General features: G+C 35.4%; 1 protein-coding gene across 1 annotated transcript in view; it reads left to right on the top strand.

Moving 5' to 3' along the window:
- Window positions 1-22509, top strand: part of CFAP47 (cilia and flagella associated protein 47) — a 515984-nt gene that overhangs the window by 166628 nt on the left and 326847 nt on the right. Inside the window, exons 28-31 of the mRNA XM_044235156.1 lie at window positions 4438-4538; window positions 9545-9670; window positions 10821-11052; window positions 21214-21435. Coding sequence (XP_044091091.1) covers window positions 4438-4538; window positions 9545-9670; window positions 10821-11052; window positions 21214-21435 — 681 coding nt within the window. The remainder of the gene's footprint in view (window positions 1-4437; window positions 4539-9544; window positions 9671-10820; window positions 11053-21213; window positions 21436-22509) is intronic.

Here is a 22509-nt window from a genome sequence, read left to right as displayed (position 1 = left end):
CAATTCTGTGAATTTAGAAAAATGTGAAGTACAGTGTTGAGGTAGAGGAAAAATAAATCGTTAATTAGAAATTTCAGGTGAACCTGAAAATGACAAAGGATAAAAATAAATTGTGCACTCCATATTTGACTTTCCACACATTATGGCATTTACTGATTGATTTATCATACTAAAGTATTCATAGTTTGTGCATGGTGGTCGTATCTAAAACAGTGGGAAGTAGAAAGCAGCCAGAGTTTTCCTTATCCTCTCATTTTGCATTGTTCCCTAGGGTACAGCAATACCTTTTGTTTCCATACCCAACTGCAAACTTTCCACTTCTGTAAGAATTTTCATGTGTCCAACAGGAGAATTTATTTATGTCAATTTTATAAGTGTTGCTTATTGTTTACTTAGGAGAGCATCTGAAATAAAATATTTCTCCCTTGTGGTCCCTGGGTAGCTCAATCAGTTAAGCCTCTGCCCTTGGCTTGGGTCGTGATCCAGGAGTCCCAGGATAGAGTCCCACATCAGGCTTTCTGCTCAGCGGGGAGTCTGCTTCTCCCTCTATCATGCTCTCTCTTTCTCTCATGCTTTCTCTCTCTCAAATAAATGAATAAAGTCTTTAAAAAAAAATTTCTTCCATAGAATCCAGGAGAATATTTACAGCTTCCAGAAAAGCCTTTTATTTAAAACAGCTCCTTTTAAGAATTTATATAATTTAACATTATTAGAACAGCTAGAAGTATTAAAATGCATGCTGTTTAATGAGATAATTGATTAAAAAAATTTCTAATCACATATATCATCATATATGTGACTTTATCCAAACTTGGTAACTTTGAGCATATGTGCAGCAAGCCAGATCTGGAAGCTAACCATTCATTCTTATGCAGTGGCCAAGAGCATAGCTTTGCTTCAGGTATATTGAACTTGAATTTGGGCTCTCTATTTCTTAATTGTGTGACTTTAAACAATTGTTGACTTTTTTCTGGACCTTGCTCTTGTAACTAAAGTCTGAGAAAGTTCATAATATGTATCCTCCAAGACTGTTGAGAAGATTTATGGAAATGAAATAATGCATTTTAAAAGCCTAGCACAGTAGTTGCTACAAATAGTTCAAGCCCATTTCTGTCACCACCAACATCTGCATCATACCGACTCTGTTGCCAGGAATGTCCATCCTGATTTTTGCCCATTGGAACTCTTCCAAATCACCTATGCATTATGATTGCTATTTAAATCTCCAAATGTAACCAAAACCCATAATGTCAGAGTTACTTCACTGTTACTGTACAATGTTATAGTCATTTTACTGTTACTATAGTTTTGAGTATTTTTAGAGAAAATTCTCTACCACTAATGGTTCCTGGCTATGTAGATTGGTATAGAGAATCTATAAATGATACCATTATTCTCTGATAAGGTACCCTATTTTCCCAGAGATACTTTTGTTAAAGTGTAGAGTATTAATATTATTGACTGTAAGTCCTGTTTCTGTTTTAATTTTCTTTTAAAGATTTTATTTATTTATTTGGCAGTCAAAGATCACAAGTAGGCAGAGAGCCAGGCAGAGAGAGAGAGGAGGAAGCAGGATCTCCGCCAAGCAGAGAGCCCAATGCGGGGCTCTATCCTAGGACCCTGGGACCATGACCTGAGCTGAAGGCAGAGGCTTTAACCCACTGAGCCACCCAGGCACCCCTGTTTTAATGTATTTTTAATCATAATGATATTAATGTATAAAGTATCCATATTCTTACGCTGTGCAATTTGTATAATTTCTGTATCATGTGCTCCATAGAAGAATGTAGTCAAATGAATTTTGTATTGGTTATTCTTTATTCTGAGGAGTATCTGAAATCAATGTTACCATCTGCAACAAACTAGTTTTATAAGAAGAAAAATTACAATATTTATTCCCATTTCATTGAATTTTACCTCACCTTCATTTTCTTTAGTTCTGTACCATTTTATAATTGTTTCAAATGATACTGCTTCTTTAAGCAGTATCATTCATTTAGTTCACTTGATTGTTGTCTTGGGTAGGGGTTGTCCACAAGCTGACTTTTAGATGAGGATTCATGGATATGTGGTTTATTAAGGAAGAACTACCAGGAATAAACAAGGTAGGGGAAGCAGAACATAGAATCAGTCATCCCAGATAAAATGAAATTTAAGTCAGAGTCCCAACCTCAGCTTGATCCCATGGGATCCTCTAGAGATAAAGTTACACCGCAGAGTTTTGTCCTATTTGAAACAAACAAACCAGCCTTTCAAATTCCTGAACCATATAGGTGCTGACTATGGCATTACTGAGGCGACCATAAACTCCCAAGGCAGTTGAAGCTCTCAGCAGTTCTAGCAATCCAACATTGGTTCTTGAAGGTTACAGTTACCCAACTATGCCCACCCAGAGGATGAGAGCTGACCACAAAGAAATTACATCCTTAGGGATAAGGACATAAGGCCAGAGTAGCCACAGCACTTGCTGGAGTAGTCTTTTTTTTTTTCCTTTCTGTTTTTTCTTTTCCTGCAGTCACTGTTAAAGCAGAAAGCATTTTTGGCTCTAAGGTATAAGGTAACAATGATAATGGTATCTTTGGATAACCTATGTTATTTAATCTGAAAAATATTAGTTAAAGTTGGGCAGTTAATGGAATTTTGATTGATCACTACATGTAGCATAAATACATAATATATAGAAGTAATGATTCATGCTATCAAGGAATTTTAAATTTCATTTTAAAAAGGACATCCTATAGAAAAGAACAATTATGGAAATACAATTTAATCCTGACTAGGGCAATCTGATACATGTGTTTAGGATGATGGAATGGAATGATTAGGGTTGGTCAAACAAGACAATGTTGAATATGTATAGTTTGCAATATTTTAATGCACAACAGTTGGTAAAGAGAAAAATGTAATGCATTCCTTATGAGAAACTATGCAGAGCTGAGGGAAAAATCAATTCCTTTACATGTAACATATGTTTATTTTAATGTCCCTGACAGCTCATTATATTTCAGCTATAGAGTTTTTTTTTCTTCATCTCATCCTATCCTGTATTTTATTTGTATCAAATTGGATTATAACCCAGATTTCATCATTTCATCTTTTCAGTGACCATATGCTACATGGAATGGCTAATATGATACATAGCAGATGCAAGAGTGAAATTATCTTGATAGTTGCTATAATGCAGAAATTAAACCGATAATCCAGTATTATAATGGTATAGATCTAAAATATAGTACTTCTGTTAAAAGATCAGTTGGAGGTGTCTGAATGACTCTATTGGTAGAACCCCTGACTCATTAATCTCGGGCTTGTGAGTTCCGGTGCCATGTTGGGCGTGGAACCTACTTTAAAAAAAAAATTGGGCAAGGACAGAGTTGTTGCATAAATTGGACAGGCCCAATATAATCTTAAGAGTGTCTTGTGGGTCTTATTAACAAGAAAGTTCACAATGCTTTTATCAAATAGATTAATAGTGTGTCCGTTGTGGAAGAGATTAATACTCTAGTGGTTGAATAACTTTGGTAGCGTTGCTTTCAGTTCTCAGATACCTCTAAAGGACAAACACAAAATAAAATATCATCTGAAGAAGGCAGATGGTATGTGAAATTTGTGGAGACCTTGTAGTTGAAAGAAATCTTGAATCCTCTAAATGTTTTCAATTTGAAGAAGAGAAAGACTAGAGAAAATACAATAACTGTTTTTAAGTATTTGAAGGTACATAATGGGGATCAGATCATAGATTTTGTTCTGTGTTGCCCTGAAACAGAAGGTCTGAAGTTAGAGATCTCCAAATATGAAATGGGTTGTCCGTGAGGCGAGAGTGTCTCTTGGGTAGTGTCTCCCTAGTAGTGTCAGGAGGGCGAGATTCTGTTGGTCAGGAATTCAATAAAAGAAGAAGGTGAGTAAATTAATTCTGAGGCTCCTTCAATTCTAAAACTTCCTGAATCTGTTTGTGAACCTTGTATAATTACAAGCGGAATTCTAGAGCCCACTTGACAGTGGAGTTAACAATCTCCTTTAAAAGCTTTAAAAGTAAATAGTCTTAAACCATTAAAATAGTTATAGTAGTTGGTTAAGAAAAACAAAACAGGGGTACCTGGGTGGCTCAGTGGGTTAAGCCGCTGCCTTCAGCTCAGGTCATGATCTTGGGGTCCTGGGATCGAGTCCCGCATCGGGCTCCCTGCTTGGCGGGGAGCCTGCTTCCTCCTCTCTCTCTCTCTGCCTGCCTCTCTGCCTACTTGTGATCTCTGTCTGTCAAATAAATGAATAAAATCTTAAAAAAAATTAAAAAAAAAAGAAAAACAAAACAGGTTGAAAGAAAAATGAATAATTCATGTCTTGATCATTTAAACCATCCAAGATATTTAAAAAATATTTCATTGTATTTACTGTATCTGACAATTTTATTTTATTGAAATGCAGTGTTTTCACTTGTAGGTTTTTGCTTCCAGTTACTGCAACAGCAGAAAACTGTCTTCTTACCATTTACCCATATATGGCAACTCATCTTGATAAACAAACAATTATTTTAAAGGATGGTAAGTTAGATATGACTTTTGTCTCCTATTCTCACTGTATACATTCTTGTTATCCCAGGGCTGACACCTGGAAATAATATGACTTTAAAATTAACAGATAGGGGGCACCTGGGTGTCTCAGCTCATGATCCCAAGGTCCTGGCCTGGAGCCCTGTGTCGGGCTTCCTGCTCAGTGGGGAGCCTGCTTCTCCCTCTCCCTCTACAACTCCCCCTGCTTGCTCTCGCAAAGCATGCTTTCTCTGTCAAATAAGTAAAATATTTTAAAAAAATTAACAGCTATTGGGGCACCTAGGTGGCTCAGTGGGTTAAGCTCTGCCTTCCGCTCAGGTCATGATCTCAGAGTCCCGGGGTCGAGCCCCATATCGGGCTCTCTGCTCCGCGTGGAGCCCGCTTCCCTCCCTCCCTCTCTCTCTGCCTATTTGTGATCTCTGTCTGTCAAATAAATAAAATTTTAAAAAAATTAACAGCTATTTATTAAACTCCTGCCATTTCTATGAGCTGTAGTTAGCCTTGAGAGCAGACTATGGCAGTGTCTCTTAATTGCAAAAGTTGAAAATCTAGTGAAGGACACAAATAAAGACAAAGAAGATTGTAGTAAGAACCCATTGTAATGTTGGAAATGTGGGTGTGGTACAGAGGCTAATGCTGACTTTTGGTGTCTGGGGTAACTTTATAGAAGAGATGACATCTCTGTAGAGTTTGACAAATGATCGTGGGCAAAGGGCAGTTTAGAGAAAGCAGGGGGGTCTGATGGGCTGTACCTTTTATTCTGAATAGTGGGAATCTTCTGTGATTTCTGAATATCAGTGATTTAGAAAGGAAATAACTGTTGGGATGAGAGCTGAATTAAAATGGAAAAGAGTGATCAGTAGGCTGGCTAGGAGTTGCTGCAGGGGAAATGGTGAGAGACTGAGAACAACAGGAAAGAAGCTACTGAACTGAGAAATTTGAAATGCAAGGCACAGTGGCAAATGATTGATGGAGTAAATCTCAGAGGAGGAGAAAGGAATGAGGAGTGGGAAAACATTCTGTCTGCGTAGATTGTCAAGGCCTTGTTTCAGGGCTGAATTAGAGATCTTTTCCATGTTTGTAACCAGTTTTCCCCTGTTCTCCACTTGCTTCTTCAAATGTTTACCACTTTTATGAAATCTATTCAGTCCTGTTCTTCCTCAGTCTCAGGACGTGACCTTTTCTCTAATTTTCAGAAGAAATAAAGACCATCAGGCAGGAATACTCTGAATTTCCAAATACCAAGCATGCGTTCGAACCCATCATCCTTCCTGTCCAAGCTGGGAGTGACAGGACTCTTTCCTGATTTAGGCCATCCCTCCATCTGAATCCCTTCATCCAGTGACCTTGCCCTTCAAATCATGCCCCACTCTTAGCTGCTTTGGGGGCCTGTGCAGGATGACAACAAGGAGGAAAGAGATTATATCCTCTCATTGAATAGGCTTGTTCTCAAAGAGAAAAAAGGTGAATCTAGGCCTTGTGTTCCTGATTTAATCTTTGCACATTTACCAGTCACATAAAACACTTGATTTCACAGACAGGGGGAGAAAAAAAAGGAAAAGAAGCAAAAGCAAAGGAAGCTAAATAATTAGAGCACCATAGCTTTCTTTACTGGGAAGGACATGTTAGGGGTGAGGCAGAACATTCTTCCATTATACTACTATTACCCCACTTCTGAGCAGCAGCTTATACTATGGACAGCCCCTCCTCCCACCAACCTCTCATCAGACTCTCCCTGGACTTCCACATCATCTTCTCACCTCTCTGACTATTCCTTCCGAGCACATACATATTACAGATTTTATACACGTTCTCAAAATATAAAAGATTTTCTGCCTTATCCTGATGTTATATTTTTTTTTTAAAGATTTTATTTATTTATTTGACAGACAGAGATCACAAGTAGGCAGAGAGGCAGTCAGAGAGAGAGAAGGAAGCAGGGTCCCCACTGAGCAGAGAGCCCGATGCGGGACTCGATCCCAGGACTCTGAGATCATGACCTGAGCCGAAGGCAGCGGCTTAACCACTGAGCCACCCAGGCGCCCTGATGTTATATTTTTATATTCTTCTAATGTACTAGGTGGGGGCAGATTTCAGATAATACAACATAATAGAAAGAGCAGTGGATGAAGTATCACAGAACCTGGGTGGAAATTCTATTTTGTGTTCTAATCTCACCATTTTACCATTTGCTTTTATCATTAATTCTCAGATCCTCAAACATCTGTTATTTAACAAAATGTACACGGTAAGAGAATAATGGGTGCTAACAGCATCTATTTCAAAAGGCTTTTGTGAGAACTCATGGAGTAAAAACCTGAAAATTATTATTATTACTATTATCATTTTTGTATTATTGTTATCATATCTGCTATTATTATTGCTTGAACACTCTTATATTTTTCCCAATGTCCTCCAAAAAATAATAAGGAGTTACTGTATAAAATATTGCTATTTCTTTAAGAGGAAAAATATGAATAGAATTTTAGTGCTTGTATGATGATTGAGTATGAAATCTGCAGATTAAAAACAATACATCAATTTCAGTAAATATTACCATAGAAAGATGTGAGTTTTAAATATTCTAATATATCTTTAGAAATATCTTGAGTAAAATTTATAAAAATATATATTTTTAAATATTTTATTTATTCATTTGACAGAGAGAGATCACAAGTAGGCAGAGCAGCAGGCAGAGAGAGAAGGGGGGAAGCTGGCTCCCTGCTGAGCAGAGAGCCCGCTGAGGGTCTCTGTCCCAGGACCCTGAGATCATGACCTGAGCTGAAGGCAGAGGCTTAACCCGCTGAGGCACTCAGGTGCCCCTATAATATATATTTAATGCTTCCCAGGCTTAGGGTGCTCTGCTAAGTAAGCGCCTTGTGTTTGTTATTTCATTTAGTGCCCCCAACAACTGAGTGTGATACTCTTATTAATTTCACTTGACAGATTAAGAAACTGAGTCATAAAGAGTTTGAGCAGCTTGCTCCAGGGAATTCCAACCAAATTTATAAGACCTTGGAGTCTACACACTTATCTCCTGTGCTGTAGAGTATGATATGTTCAGTAAAGTGAAATCTTAAAGCACATTAACTATTTTAAAAAGTAAAGGAGTGTGATTTACTTGTTCTAGCTAATATGCTCAATACAAACTTTTATATCAATCATTACTTTTAGTTGAAGAGTACAGATGTGGGTTTCTACCCTATTAGAAAATTTTTATTATTTGATGGTAAGTTGAAAAGATATTGCCTAATGCATCCACAATGAATCATTCTGTCATTGAATTTTCTAAGGCTCATTTTTATGAGGTCTATTGTGGTGTAGTATTGGAGAGATATGCACATTCTTTGGTAAATTCTGACTGAATTTGTATTGAAAAAATGGAAGGAACTTAGTATATGCCAGCTTACTTATCTGTGTTATTGCCTGTAAAGTAACCCTTATAATAGATTCATGAACTCAGAACCTGTAGTGTCATTTCGTGGATAAAAACATGTTTCAGAGAACTTGTTTAGCATCCCCATAGTTTAATAGCTCAGGAATTGTAGTGCCAAGATTTCAAATCAGAAATTTCTAACTGCAAAGGCTATGTTTTTCTGACAGAATTACATTATGCGTATTTGTATATGCATATACATATACATATATGTGAATAGACAGAAAATAGATAGGTAGATACATAATCTGGCCTTAGTTCACATATACTATCTTTTCTTTTTTTCCTTTTATTTATTTATTATATTATTATTATTTTTTATTATGTTCAGTTAGCCAGCATATAGTATGTCATAACTTTTTGATGTAGTGTTCAATGATTCATTAGTTGTAAATAATACCCAGTGCTCATCACCACATGTGCCCTCCTCAATACCCATCATCACCTGGTTACCCTATCCCCCCACCCTCCCTCCCCTCTGAAACCCTCAGTTTGTTTCCTGGGGTCCATAGTCTTTCATGGTCCATCTCCCTCTGATTTCTCCCCCTTCTGTTTCCCGTCCCTTCAGCTATTGTCCTTTGTGCTATTGCTGATGTTCCACATACGGGTGAAACCATATAATTGTCTTTCTCTGCTTGACTTATTTCACTTAACATAATACCCTCCATTTCCATCCATGTCGATGCAAATGATCAGTATTCTTCCTTTCTGATGCCTGAGTAATATTCCATTCACTTATGCTGCCTTTTCTTAACGTTGCCTTTAGTTTAGTTTGGTTGATTACCATGGTGGCAAATTCTAGTGTATATACAACAGTTCTAACTGGAATAGAGATTAAAAGCTGTGCAAAATGGTGTCAATTCAAAACCAAGCAGTGATTTCATTCCAGAAAATTAACTAGGGAGAAATCGCGCTTCTTATATTAAATTTTGAGTACCATGTGTAATCCAAAAATTTCAGTGTAGAAATATTTAAAATGGTTTACATATCTTTATTTATCCTGAAGTTGAGCATTGGTCATTCTCCAAAACCTTTGATATGCCATAGTAATGGCCTTGAATAAAATTAATTCAGTTCAGAAAACCATATCAGCTTTTTTTTTTTTAATTTTTTTAATTTTTTTTTATTTTTTTTTCCAATTTATTTATTTTCAGAAAAACAGTATTCATTATTTTTTCACCACACCCAGTGCTCCATGCAAGCTGTGCCCTCTATAATACCCACCACCTGGTACCCCAACCTCCCACCCCCCCACCACTTATGTGCTTTGGGGTAAATTGGAAGGGGAGATGAACCATGAGAGACTATGGACTCTGAAAAACAATCTGAGGGGTTTGAAACCATATCAGCTTTTAACAGTCTTTTCTGTGACATCTTATTTTAAGTATAATGGACATTTATACTTAAATTTTTCTTTTACTCTGTGTGTGTGTGTGTGTGTGTGTGTATTTATTATATATAATATATATTATATAGAAAATTATGAAATTCAGGTTCAGTAATTTGAGAGTGAATTCACAAATGCTTGTTGACTTACTATGTTCCAATGTATCATTAGTAGATAAAGATGACAGTTCTGTGAAGAATAGAGACAATGTTTCGGTTCCCTCCCAAGAGCCTGGTTTATCCTCTCCTGCTCCTACTAAATTTAATGATGCTGAGCCTGCAGAGAGAAGATTATTTATTGGTATGTAGCAAATATATATCATACCGAGCAAACCCAGTTCATAACATGATCTGTTTAGTATTATTGAATTGAAAACTAGGCTTTTTTAGGTAAGAAGAAATCCATGAAGAAAAACATGAATTTTTCATTAGTTTTAAGTGGGTCATCTCCTTGGGGAACTCTCTCCAATGATGTGGAACAGAGATTCTCTAATGTTTTCTGTTCACAGTATATTTAGTATCTCAGTGCTTTTCACCCAGGTCAAAAGATGTACCAAGCAATTCCCTTTATTAAATGTTTTGGTTGAAAAACCTGAGAGTAGTAATTCATGTGCTATCCAGCATATGCAGTAGTGATATTTAACTAAAATGTTAAATATCCTGTCGAGCCCCTCTAAATTTGTTGTGACATCCCAGGTACCATCTGCCAGATTATGGGTTTGTCTGCCATTATTTAGCTGGATCCAGTATTACCTATCTTAGAAAGAGATGAACACATAAATAGATAAAGATATGAATTTGGTAGTATCTTTTATAATTAACTATTCAAATATTCCTTTCTCTGGATATGGGTAATACTGAACATTTTCCTATTTATTGAATGGACCAACCAAATTAAATATTGTGAGGTTTTAAAATGACTGTGTACTTGTGCCATTATGTAGATATTTGTGAAAAAAAATATATAAAATCATTTTATATCCTTGAAAATTTCTCTACCTTGAAATATTTTGTTTTATTAAAGTGCTTCACTTGGATAAAAAGTCATTTTGAATATGAAACCAGTATTTTAAACCAATATTAAGTTTTCCTTCTAAGGTTTAATTCTGTCTATTAAGTAGAACTGAAGAATGGTCAAAATATTCTACATGTGTAGTTAGAAATGAAACATTCCATTTTGGGGAGTGCTTTCACATACATTATGGCAAGAAAAAAATTTGATGGTTTTTTAAATTGAAATTCAACAATTTTTAAAGTATTTCTGTTAGGTATCTGAAAATAAATCTATTTTCTTATTTTCAAGATACAGTAAATTGACTCAGAATTTCTTTGTGAGCATAACATAATTTGTAAAATTTGCTTTATTTGTCTACATACAAATAGCACTAGCCAACAGAATATTTTACTCTATGGTGATGTAACCCTTTTTTACAAACAAATGTGAATTTTAGGAATTGAAATAATACGTGAAAGTTTGAAGTCAGGCAAAAGTAAAACATCAAAGAAATACAATTATAGAGCTATGGAAGAGGAGGAGAAAAATGAGCAATGGTTTGCTCCTGAAGAAGGAACAAAGGCATATGTCTTCTTTGAGAAGGTTGTAAATGCTGCTCAGACCTGGTTCAGTCTCTTCGGCTGGCCTGAAGGACCCCATTCTCTTTCTATTCCAGAAACAATAAGAAGGTAATAGCTATGTGTTTCTCTAAAACTTGCTTTATATCATGTAATAAAATGTAGTCTACTCATTGGGTTGGTTTTAGGTGAAACATAATGTTAAATGATTTATTCTACACTGGTAAATTAGGAGGAGGTGACTAAGAAAAGCATAAGGACACAACTATAAATACTTTGGTATAGTTATATATATATATATATATATTTTTTTTTTTAAAGATTTTATTTATTTATTTAAGAGAGAGACAATGAGAGAGAACATGAGCGAGGAGAAAGTCAGAGGGAGAAGCAGACTCCTCATGGAGCTGGGAGCCTGATATGGGACTCGATCCTGGGACTCCAGGATCATGACCTGAGCTGAGCTAAAGGCAGTCGTCCAACCAACTGAGCCACGCAGGCGCCCCTAGTTATATATTTTTTAAAATAAAGACTTATTTATTTATTTGAGAAAGGGAGAGTTTACGTGCATGCGCATGCGCACGTGGGAGGAGGGGCAGAGGGAGAGGATCTCCAACAGACTGCCCTGAGCATGGAGCCACACTCGCGGCACCACTTGAAGCTCCAGGCCCGGCTCCACAGGGGTTTTGACCTGAGGACCCTGAGATCATGACCTGAGTGGAAACCAAGACTGAACCACAGATACTCCCCTGGTATAGGTATACTTTTTAAAATTTCTTCTAAACATCGTATGACTTGAGGTCAGTACTGAAAATCTCTGAACCTTGCTTTCCTCATCTGTCAAATGACAACGGGTAAACTATGGGTGAGAAAAGCCATTTTAAGTCTGAAAACTTTGGAAATTCCACATGTATATATAAAGGAACTATCAGCCCTCCATCTAGAGTATGGTCAGGTAGGCAGTATATTTATTTCCCTCTTAAATGTACTTTTTACTTCTCAGCGTTTATATTCAAGAGTGAGTTAGGTTATGCTAAATCTATAGTTTTCCTATAAGTTATATTTTTTTAGTTTTTTAAATTAATGGGATAATATCCACTTCATAGAATGAATATTTAATCTTCACCTATGCTGAGAAAAATGAATACAGCACATATACTGAAAATTTACAGGCTTGATCATAAAATCATCTGACTCCAGGGAATTTTTTAGAGAAGTTATTCTGTTAACTTTTCAGTTTTCTGATTTGCTATTTGTTCTACTAAAAACCGTATGTATTTTGAGTAAATTTTAATGATTTATTTTCCTTTTAGGGGAGATCATTGATCAGACATTTAAAATTCATTATCTGACACTAGTGACTACTAGTATTATTGATATGTTCATAGTCTCTTTCTCATTTATAACTTTATTTAATTTTATTCTACATATACTTTTATGTCTCCTGTGATGAATAAATTTTGAAATCAATTTATCCATTTCTATGTTTTCTAAACAATTTAATGTTGATTTTTTTTCTTTTTAATTCACTTCTTTAAACTTGTATGCTTAATTATTTTCAGGTCTATACATTTATGTCTTTATTTCATGTTGGATGCATCCTAGAAATTTTGCTATTAAGTATTTTCATTTTTGCTGTTTTTTATAGAGCTTGTGATCTTAATTTTTATTTTCTGTGTAGTTTTGTTGTAATGATTGATAATTTGTTGTTTGTTATTGGATTTATGCATCTTTATATGCTTGCACATTCTCATTAATTTGGGGGTATTTGCTTCTATTATTTTGTTCTGTATTTTCCTAATGTAAATGATGCCAGGATTCAATGTATCTGTTTGTAAGTAGTAGTAGATGTTTCTAGATGTTACATAGGAAGTATTTCAGAGTAGGATCACTGGATCAGATAATAAAAGGTTTTAAAAATCTATTTTATTTTTGGGTGATTTTCTAGTACATTTTCTATTTTATAACCTTACTAATGAGTTACATTGCTGTACCTTGCTATTTTGATAGGTGGGTACCCAATCATGTCATTGGGTACTGCTTGGGGAAAGACAGTTCTAGAGGAATATGGGGACCTTTCTCTAGTCCTAGGAAGAAAGCTACCCCAAACCAAATATCTCTAAATAAATAAAAGCTGTTCAAGTAACAATGTTATTCACTGCTAATTCTTTATTTGGAATCTTTGAATCATGGACTCTCAAGCTAAGAGGATACTTTCATGGTAAATCCCCAAACTCAATGCTTCCTATATTACCCCATCATTGGTACTCAGTCAGTCTTTCTCATAAGTCTGATTTCATATTTTGTTCACTCTTTCAGAATTATTTCATGGTTCCCATTTCTTTGCTAATCTGCAATTTCTGAAATAAAATCTGAGTGTGGTAATATTTTATATCATTCAATCTACTTGTTATTCATTAGGCCCTTTCACTTAGAAAACTCATCTTTTGACTATTCTCCCCTCCCTCCTCTTTCCTGCCCTCTCTTTTTTGTTTTTCTCTATTCTCTTTGTTTCTTCATCATCATTAGAATGATGGTGCATCTTTTATACCACTTTCAATTTTGTCCTATGATTTTCATATTTTTCTGTATTTGCTTTCTTATATGTACACATATACAGATCTTCTTTTTAAAAATTTATTTATTTATTTATTTATTTGAGAGGAGTGCATGCATGTGAGCACAAGCAGGGAGAGGAGCAGAGGGAGAGAGAATGAGGGAATCTCAAGCAGACTCCCTGTTGAGCTTGGAGCCCAATGTGGGGCTCAGTTCAATGACTCTGAGAACATGACCTGAACTGAAACCAAGAGTTGGACACTTAACCGACTGAGCCTTTTAGGTGCTTCTTATGTATATAGATCTTCTTCGTTTGCTCTTTTAGTCTTCTATAAATTTATTTTTTATTCTTTAAAAGATTTTATTTATTTATTTGACAGAGAACAAGAGAGGGAACACAAACAGGGGTAGTGGGAGTGGGAGAAGCAGGCTTCCCACTGAGCAGGGAGCCTGATGTGGGGCTTGATCCCAGGACGCTGGGATCATGACCTGAGTCAAAGGCAGATGTTTAATGACTGAACCACCCAGGCACCCCGTTCTATAAAATTTTTAAATTGGTCTTTTTCGTTTTGTTTTTTAGGAACTCGGTGTTATTCATCCATCCTTCCTTCCTTCCTTCCATCTGTTTCTTTCATAATGGCATCCTGTTTTTGTGTTTTGGATGCATGCCTTCTCAAATATCTCTTCCAGATATAGTACTTGAATTAATCATCATGATTACTGTACTGAAGGTCACTTCCTTTTTCTGTATCCGCCAGGTGTAATCTTAGTGACTCTCTAATGTTCCTTTCAGAAAAATGATGGCCTTTTCCCCTGCAGCCTACTGGTGTACAGTCCATCATTTTAATTTATTCCTCAATATAATTCCATCCATTCTTTGTTTTATAGATTTTCTTCAGAGTTGGTATACTAATGGTTCTTTTCCCAACTTTAGTGTTGTTACAGGTCTCTAGTCTTTCTGACATTTCAGCAATATTTTCAGTGGGAGGGAAGATAAGCAGGCATGTTCATTTTATCATCTTGAAGAGAAAGTTGATCTTCCTTCTCATACTTTTCTATAGTTTTACTCTTCTACTGATCCCAGATTAATGAATATCATTTCTGTTATTGCTTTCATTATTGTGGTCTAATAATCCATGCCCCACTGAAGTTGCTTGGCATTATGTCTCTTACCTTATTCCTTTAAAAATAATTTTGTGATGTTATTTTATTAACGATAATGGTTCATATATATTGGACTCTTACTATGAACAAAGCATAATTATATGTGCTTTGTGGATATTAATTCAGTTATTCTTTATAATGACCTTGTGAGATAGGTACTATTATTATTATCCCCATTTTACTGATGAGAAACTGAGGCAGAGAGAATTAGTAACTTTCCCAAGGTCACTCAGCTGATAAATAGCAGAGTAAGGATTTGAATCCCAGCATTCTACCCCAGAGATAGTCGTTTTAAACATTATGCCACTTGCTAATTATTACAGGATCAAATTAAGATTTGGGAAACTTTAACACTTGAAAGACATGAGCTTCACCATTTGGCATTTTTGCCTTTGTTTTTAGACTGGGTAATATAAGTACCTATGGTTATATATATCAGTTCAATAAGATTAAGAATACAGTAGTCTAGAACTGAGGAGAGCTATGTAATCCTAATGTTTATAGGCTAAGTAAGTCTAAGATTTCAGATCAAGTGAAGCTCAAATTCCTGGGCAAGCCATGAATTCTAGTGAAGTCAGTCATGTTAATAGGGAAAGTGGAATTGCCTGGCCCTATATACAATAGATCCCCACTGGAGAGTCATCCATTACACTAGTCCTGGAAGACCAGAAATCATTGTGAATTATGGTGTGGATATCAAAAACTTTTTGTTTTCCTTTTAACGTTATTGAACATTTTTTGACATATTTATGCATCACCTTTCTTGAATCTGAAGATACAGGTTGTCGGAAATGCTGCTTTATTGGTGTATTATCCTAGATAATTTCACCCTTTACAAACACCAATTTGCAGCAGACAGGCAATATGGCCCATTTCATTTGTTGATTTGAAAGATATTCAGGTGGAATAGCAGGAACCAATTATTTGAGGAGATTACCTTTATTGATGAGTAGTCTGTTTTCAACTCTTAGAGTCCCCTAAATATGATTTATTTTTATCCCTGCCCCAAATCACCAAAAGGTGGAAATAGCTATTGAAAAATATAAAAGAACACAATTTATGTTTCAGAAATCATTAGAGGAAATGTACTTAATATTATAGTCCACTCACTTCAAGTTGGATTAATTGTGGGAACTAACATTTTTTCCAAACACTACTGGGAAGATCTCTAAAGAGCTGATCACAGAAACATTTAAATCCTAGTGGCAATTCCACTGCATCTGGCAGAAGTGATTGCAGTACTTACCATTGCTAGTCCAAACTTCTACTCCAACATGTACCTCCTTCCAGCTGCCACACACCAAGAGCACATCTGGGAATACCAGTCAGGAAGCTTAGGGGACAGGGTTCAAATTGTTTCAAAGCTACATATTATCCCAGAAGTTTGCATGTAGGGTGAGTATATAGAATCTCACAAGATTAATTAATGGAATGTTCTACCATTTATAATGAAAGCATGTAAAGTAAAATAGTTACTCAGTGCCTCTGTTTCCTCACTTGTAAAAAGGAGGTAATTATAATGCCTATCTTATAGGGTTGTTGTGATACTTAGAAGAAGTAATATCTTTATTAGAACAGAGCATAGGACCTAGTAAGCATTCAATAAATATCAGCTGTTAATATTAAATTTAACTAGGATTATGTTAGTAGTGTTGTGCATTTCTGATATCTTTCATTATATTTACCAGCTCTTCTGTTTGACAGTGGAAGATAAATATAAAACCCATCTTTTCTAAACACATACCAAATGATATTTCATTAACAATATTTCTCCTTCCCTTGCACAGGATTTCCCCCCATTTGATAGGAAGTTCTGATGTTTTCTATAATGTGTGTGTTGGGGGGTATGTTTTTTCTTTGCCACTTTGAGCTGCTGGCAAGATTGCTGGTAAAGTTAATAATATAAACATAAAGTTTCTCCATTTCTGAGCAGCCAGCCATGTCTAACACAGTCACAAAAATGTGTCTTTAGACATTCCTGTTAAAATAGAAGTGGTTAAATAACTGATTAGAGTTGGCTTCCTTGAGTACTTTTCATTGCTCCACATTGCTGTAAGAATAATGAATCATTTTATAATTCTTTTCAAGATAGTTTCCTTCTTTAACCATTTTACTGCTTGCTGGCTGGTGACAGTGGTGTGTGGTAAGTGGTTTTGTTACCTAGAAAGATCGATCCGACATAAGTACACTGAGACTTTTGCTTGTGCATATTTTTAATCTCCAAAGTAGGACTCTCATAATTGAATTAGAAACTTAAAATTGTTTAATATCTTAATATATAAATAAGAGGAAAAGGAATATTATTAACAATTATCAAGCTTTTAAGATACATAAAGTCCACATTTGTGGGATATGCATTCATATAGTTATTAAAGAAAAGACTATAGTTTATACATCATAATTTGTGTTCTCAATGGGCAATTCAGTTATTTACTAACAATGTCACATTTTCCTTTAATCATCCTCTGAACAATAATTTTAACTAGTTAATTTCAGTCAGTGTCCATGTGCTAGAGGAACTTTGAAGACCCAAGCTGTTTCCTCATGACTTTTAATTTTTTATTATTATTTATTTATTTATGTAAAATATTTATTTTTTTTATTTGAAAGAGAGAGAGAGATAGCAAGAGAACATGAGTGGGAAGGAGAGGGAGAAGCAGGCTCCCTTCAAACAGGAAGCCCGATGTGGGACTCAATCTAAGGACCCTGAGATCATAACCTGAGCTGAAGGCAGACGCTTAACATACTGAGCTACCCAGCAGCCCCTCCTTTTGACTTTTTTTTTTTAGATTTTTAAAAAAATTTTTAAATTATTTTCAGCGTAACAGTATTCATTGTTTTTGCACCACACCCAGTGCTCCATGCAATCCATGCCCTCTCTAATACCCACCATCTGGTTCCCCCAACCTCCCACCCCCCCCCCCCGCCCCTTCAAAACCCTCAGATTGTTTTTCAGAGTCCATAGTCTCTCATGGTTCACGTCCCCTTCCAATTTCCCTCAACTCCCTTCTCCTCTCTAACTCCCCTTGTCCTCCATGCTATTTGTTATGCTCCACAAATAAGTGAAACCATATGATAATTGACTCTCTCTGCTTGACTTATTTCACTTAGCATAATCTCTTCCAGTCCCGTCCATGTTGCTACAAAAGTTGGGTATTCATCCTTTCTGATGGAGGCATAATACTCCATAGTGTATATGGACCACATCTTCCTTATCCATTCATCCGTTGAAGGGCATCTTGGTTCTTTCCATAGTTTGGCGACTGTGGCCATTTGACTTTTTAAATCATGAAATAAAACACACATAGAGAAAGGTTCACAAAGCAAGTGCAACAACTGCTCATTTTCAGGGGTTAGAGCAAACCCCTGTGCAGATGTCACTTTGACAGCACACCAGAGTCCTATTACGACCCGCACAATCTACCAGATCTCTATAATTGAAAGGAGATTACTAGAGTGACTTTTATGGTAAAAAAAGTACTTTTTTGGTACTTTTAAAAAAAGTTTTATTATGTAAGCATAAATTGTAAACTCTAGAGCTTAAGGTTTCTTTGAATTTTTATCGTATTTGTCACCATGTAACATATAGAGAGAATTATAACTTTGTGAACATGTGTGTAGCTAACACTTAGACCAGGAAATAGCTATTGCTAACATCTCTGAATCCTGCTCTTTCTAATTACCTTTCCATCTCCTAGAGAGGTAACCATTATTCTGAATTCTAACACCAAAGATTAGTTTTTTCTGTTTTTGAACTTGATATAGGAAGAATCATATAGTTTGCATTTTTTGTAGCATCTGGATATTTTTGGTCATTATGTTAATGTGATTCATTTTAGCATTTCAGAGTTAATTATCAGTAATGCTGCACATGAGGCCATTGTATGAATATTCTGTTATTTAATCATTCTGTTCATAGACATTTCACTAGCTTCTGTATTTTTCTATTATGAGTAATGCTATTATGGAAATTTTAATATATGTCTTTTGGTTCATATTTTTGAAAGGCATATATGTTAGGAGTAAAATTGCCACATCATAAGATAGGAATATGATCACCTTTAGAGGTTACTTCTAAATAATTTTCTAAGGTGGCTGTACCAATTTCCACTCCTGCAGGTCATATATGAAAGTTCCAGTTGCTCTGCACTCTAAAAAACAGTTAATATTGTCAGTCTCTTCAATATTACCTCTTTCTGATGGGTGTAGTTTGAACTGACATCTTACTGCTCTTGCTATGAAGAAAATTTTCACATGTTCTTGGTCATCTGGAAATGTTGTATCAAAAAGAGTCTGTTCTTTATAGCTGTTTTAATCTTTAATCTTTAATCTTACTGGGATTCATTGTGATTCTTTCATGTATAGTTTGATTTTTTTGTTGTCAGTTTTGGAAAGTTCTCAGCTGATATCCTGATAGGCATTCTTTTAGGCTCTTCTCCGTCGCTCACTCTTCTATATTTTTCATCCTTCTGTCCTCTCTGTTACAGTACAGCTACAGTCCTACTGCCTACATTCCACTGCATTAATTATTTCTTCACTTAATTTAGTCTGCTGTTAACTTCGTCTATTGGTCTCTTAATTTTACTTACTGGATTTATTTCCATATTTTCCATTTAGTTATATACATATACTTTAAAAGATTTTATTTATTGAGAGGGAGAGAGCCCATGGAGGTAGGGGGAGAGGCAGAGGCAGAGGGAGGCAGAGGGGCAGAGGGAGAGGGAGGGAGAGTCTCAAGCAGACTGCGCACTGAGTGCAGAACCCAATGCAGGGCTCGATTTTGTGACCTTGAGATCATGACCCAAGCCAAAATCAAGGATTGGGTGCTTAACCACCTGAGCCACCCAGGGGCCCCTCTATTTAGTCATATTTTTATATAATTTATAGTTCAATGACAAAATTCTCAATCTTAATTGTAGTACATACAATTACTTTAAAAGCCGCTGCTTTTAAAGCCGCTGCCTTCGGCTCGGGTCATGATCCCAGGGTCCTGGGATCGAGTTCCGCATCGGGTTCCTTGCTTGGCGGGGAGCCTGCTTCTCCCTCCGCCTCTGCCTGCCTCCCTGCCTGCTTGTGTGCTGTCTCTCCCTCTCTTCCTCTCTGACAAATAAGTAAATAAATAAAATCTTAAAAAAAATTAAACAAGCAAACAAAAACTATAATATGTGGGGACCCTATGTGTCTGTTTATATTGTTTATTTTTTTTTATTTGTATTTGTTGCTTTTTCTCCTTTTTTTAGTTATTATCTAGTTATGTCTTAATTCTTTTTCTTTTTTAAAAGATTTTATTTATTCATTTGACAGATAGAGAGTACAAGTAGGCAGAGCAGGAGGCAGAGGGAGAGGGAGAAGCAGGCTCTCCGCTGAACAGGGAGTCTGATGCAGGGCTTGATCCCAGGACCCTGAGATCATGATCCGAGCTGAAGGCAGACACCCAACCAGTGCCCCTAGTTATGTCTTAATTCCTTTTAGATTATCTCTCCTTTTCATAATTTTTATAGAAATATTTTCAGTGTTAATTCTTTTCTGTATAATATCTGTTTGCTTTGTTGGTACCTTCAGGATATACTGCTCTATTATGTACGTTACTAATGAGGAACTTGAGAAACAGATGAGTCAAGTAGTTTCCATAAAATCACACAGTAAGAGGCAGAGCCACATTTGAGCATTGGTAGTCAGTCCCTTACCTAAGTCAATGTAATTTATCCTGTGATATGCAATATAGACCTACTAGCTACCGAACTGGAGAACTGCCATTCAGAATGGCTCCTTGGGCACTTTTTAATTTATCAGTCTAAGTTAGTGATACATTTTGACTCTGATTGCTAGGAAATAAATAGACAGTATAGTATAGTATTAGATAATTGATAAACTATAGACAAGAAATGGTTGGATTTTTTTAAAACTCCATTTCAAAATTAACACGCATTATAACTCAGTGTGGGAAGTATCAGAAATAGAGATTGTACTGTCTTATTTAAAGAACAGAGAAATATATATGAGCACTAGCTCTCTGGACTTATCTCTAAAATGTGAATGTCCACTTATGAGGCCAGTGTGCAGGATGTGCCCTTCTAATTATTAAAATAAAAAACTGAGAAAACATGTATAAATTTGTTTTTGTCTAAACATGTGTGATGTATGTTTGGCATCGGTCTTTAAAACTACTATAGGCATTATTATCTCCAATTTAAATGGTATAAAATTTGAGTTCAGTGAGAGTTTGGATAACTTCTCAACCAGGTAATAATTAATGGGTCCAGAGCACTTTACTGTTTCTCCAAAAACTTGCATTTTGTAATCACAGTCCAATCTTCCAGACCTGACGATTGCAGCATTAGATAATGATGTGTGTTTAAAATAAAACAAGGTAATGAAAAGCTCCAGGGTTATCAAAACATCTAATTGGTACTAACAAATTATAGCTATATAAGGTGAATTTTGTAATTTCTTATTTGATTTTAAATTGAACTTTATTTAGTCATTGAACATTTTTTTCATAACATAACATGTTGAGAATTTTTTTTTAATTTTAAAATTGTTTCCTCATAGGGAAGTGTTTAAAATACAATTCTACTCATCACCCTCATCATCCAAAAAATTTTCCCGACAGAGTGACTTTTCTAAATATAATAAGACCATATACGATGTGATGCTCCACTTGAGTGGAAAAATGCCACCTGGAATTCATTCAAGTCAGCCCTCACCTAAGGATAATACTGAAAGGGTGACTCAACTTCATTTTCAACATTCATCAGTTCTTGAATTTCTCAAGTAAGAGCATGGATGTACTAATTTAAACATGTTATTATGGCCTGGATAGATACATAAGTAGATGGGTAGATAGGTAGATAGATTGATTTTGATATTATTATCTTTTTATAATATATTTACTTAGTTTCCACTATATACATAATACTGTGAAATATATACGTAATAGAAAATAAGCTTTTCATGGGCCATTAAATTGATAATCTAAAGCATTCATTCTCAAGCTTTATCATCTATCCAAATCTTTGTGATAGCATTTTAAACAGGTTGCTGGTCCTTACCCACAGAGTTTATGATGTTAATTTGCATTTATAAGGATTTTCAGGTGATACTTATTTCTTCTGGTCCATGGTCTCATTTTGTGATTTCTCACGTAGACAAATACATTAATCCATGGAAGTACAAAGGGATGAAACCAATAAGTTTATTTCTCAGAATACTGTTAGTATAATCTCAAGATATACTATGAATTTTTAGTCTGCATAGTTAAGTCATTTAGTATTAAAATAATACATAGGTGAAAATTTCCATAAATGGTTGATAAAAAATATAAGAAAAATATATGTCATTACAATGTCTGTGTTCCTCTGTAGAGATTAAATGATGAGTGTTCAAGAAATGGAAAAGCAGTGTTCATTAAAAGTTTGAGGAGAGTACTGGTGAATTTATATTACTTCTTTTGCCTCTATTTGTAGTATCCTTATCCACTGGAACATCTGTAAGCCATGTTACTATTCCATTTAACCATCCTTCAGTACCATTAAAATAGCATTGTTACTTGTAATTATTTATGCAATAGGGTTCATGTATTTTGAAATATATTACTGTGTTTTTATATCATTACTTCTTTCTATATGGAATCTACTCCATAGCTGGCCAGAGATGTGTACCTACGTTAGTAGGGGTGGCAATGAAAGATAACAGGAGGAATCCTATAGCTGGAATGCAAATGAAAAATTCAAGTAGTTCAAGTTTTATTAATTTCCAGTTCAGAATTTTTGTGTCCCTTGCATCCTATGGTCTTAAAAAATTAGACATGGTAAAGAGAAACAGGAATATGATAGCAGAATAGGAGTA

Source organism: Neovison vison, chromosome X (genome assembly GCF_020171115.1).
Source record: "Neovison vison isolate M4711 chromosome X, ASM_NN_V1, whole genome shotgun sequence".
NCBI classification, from domain to species: domain Eukaryota; kingdom Metazoa; phylum Chordata; class Mammalia; order Carnivora; family Mustelidae; genus Neogale; species Neogale vison.
Note: the sequence above shows the minus strand (reverse complement) of the source record. Positions and strands in the feature narration are given on the sequence as shown.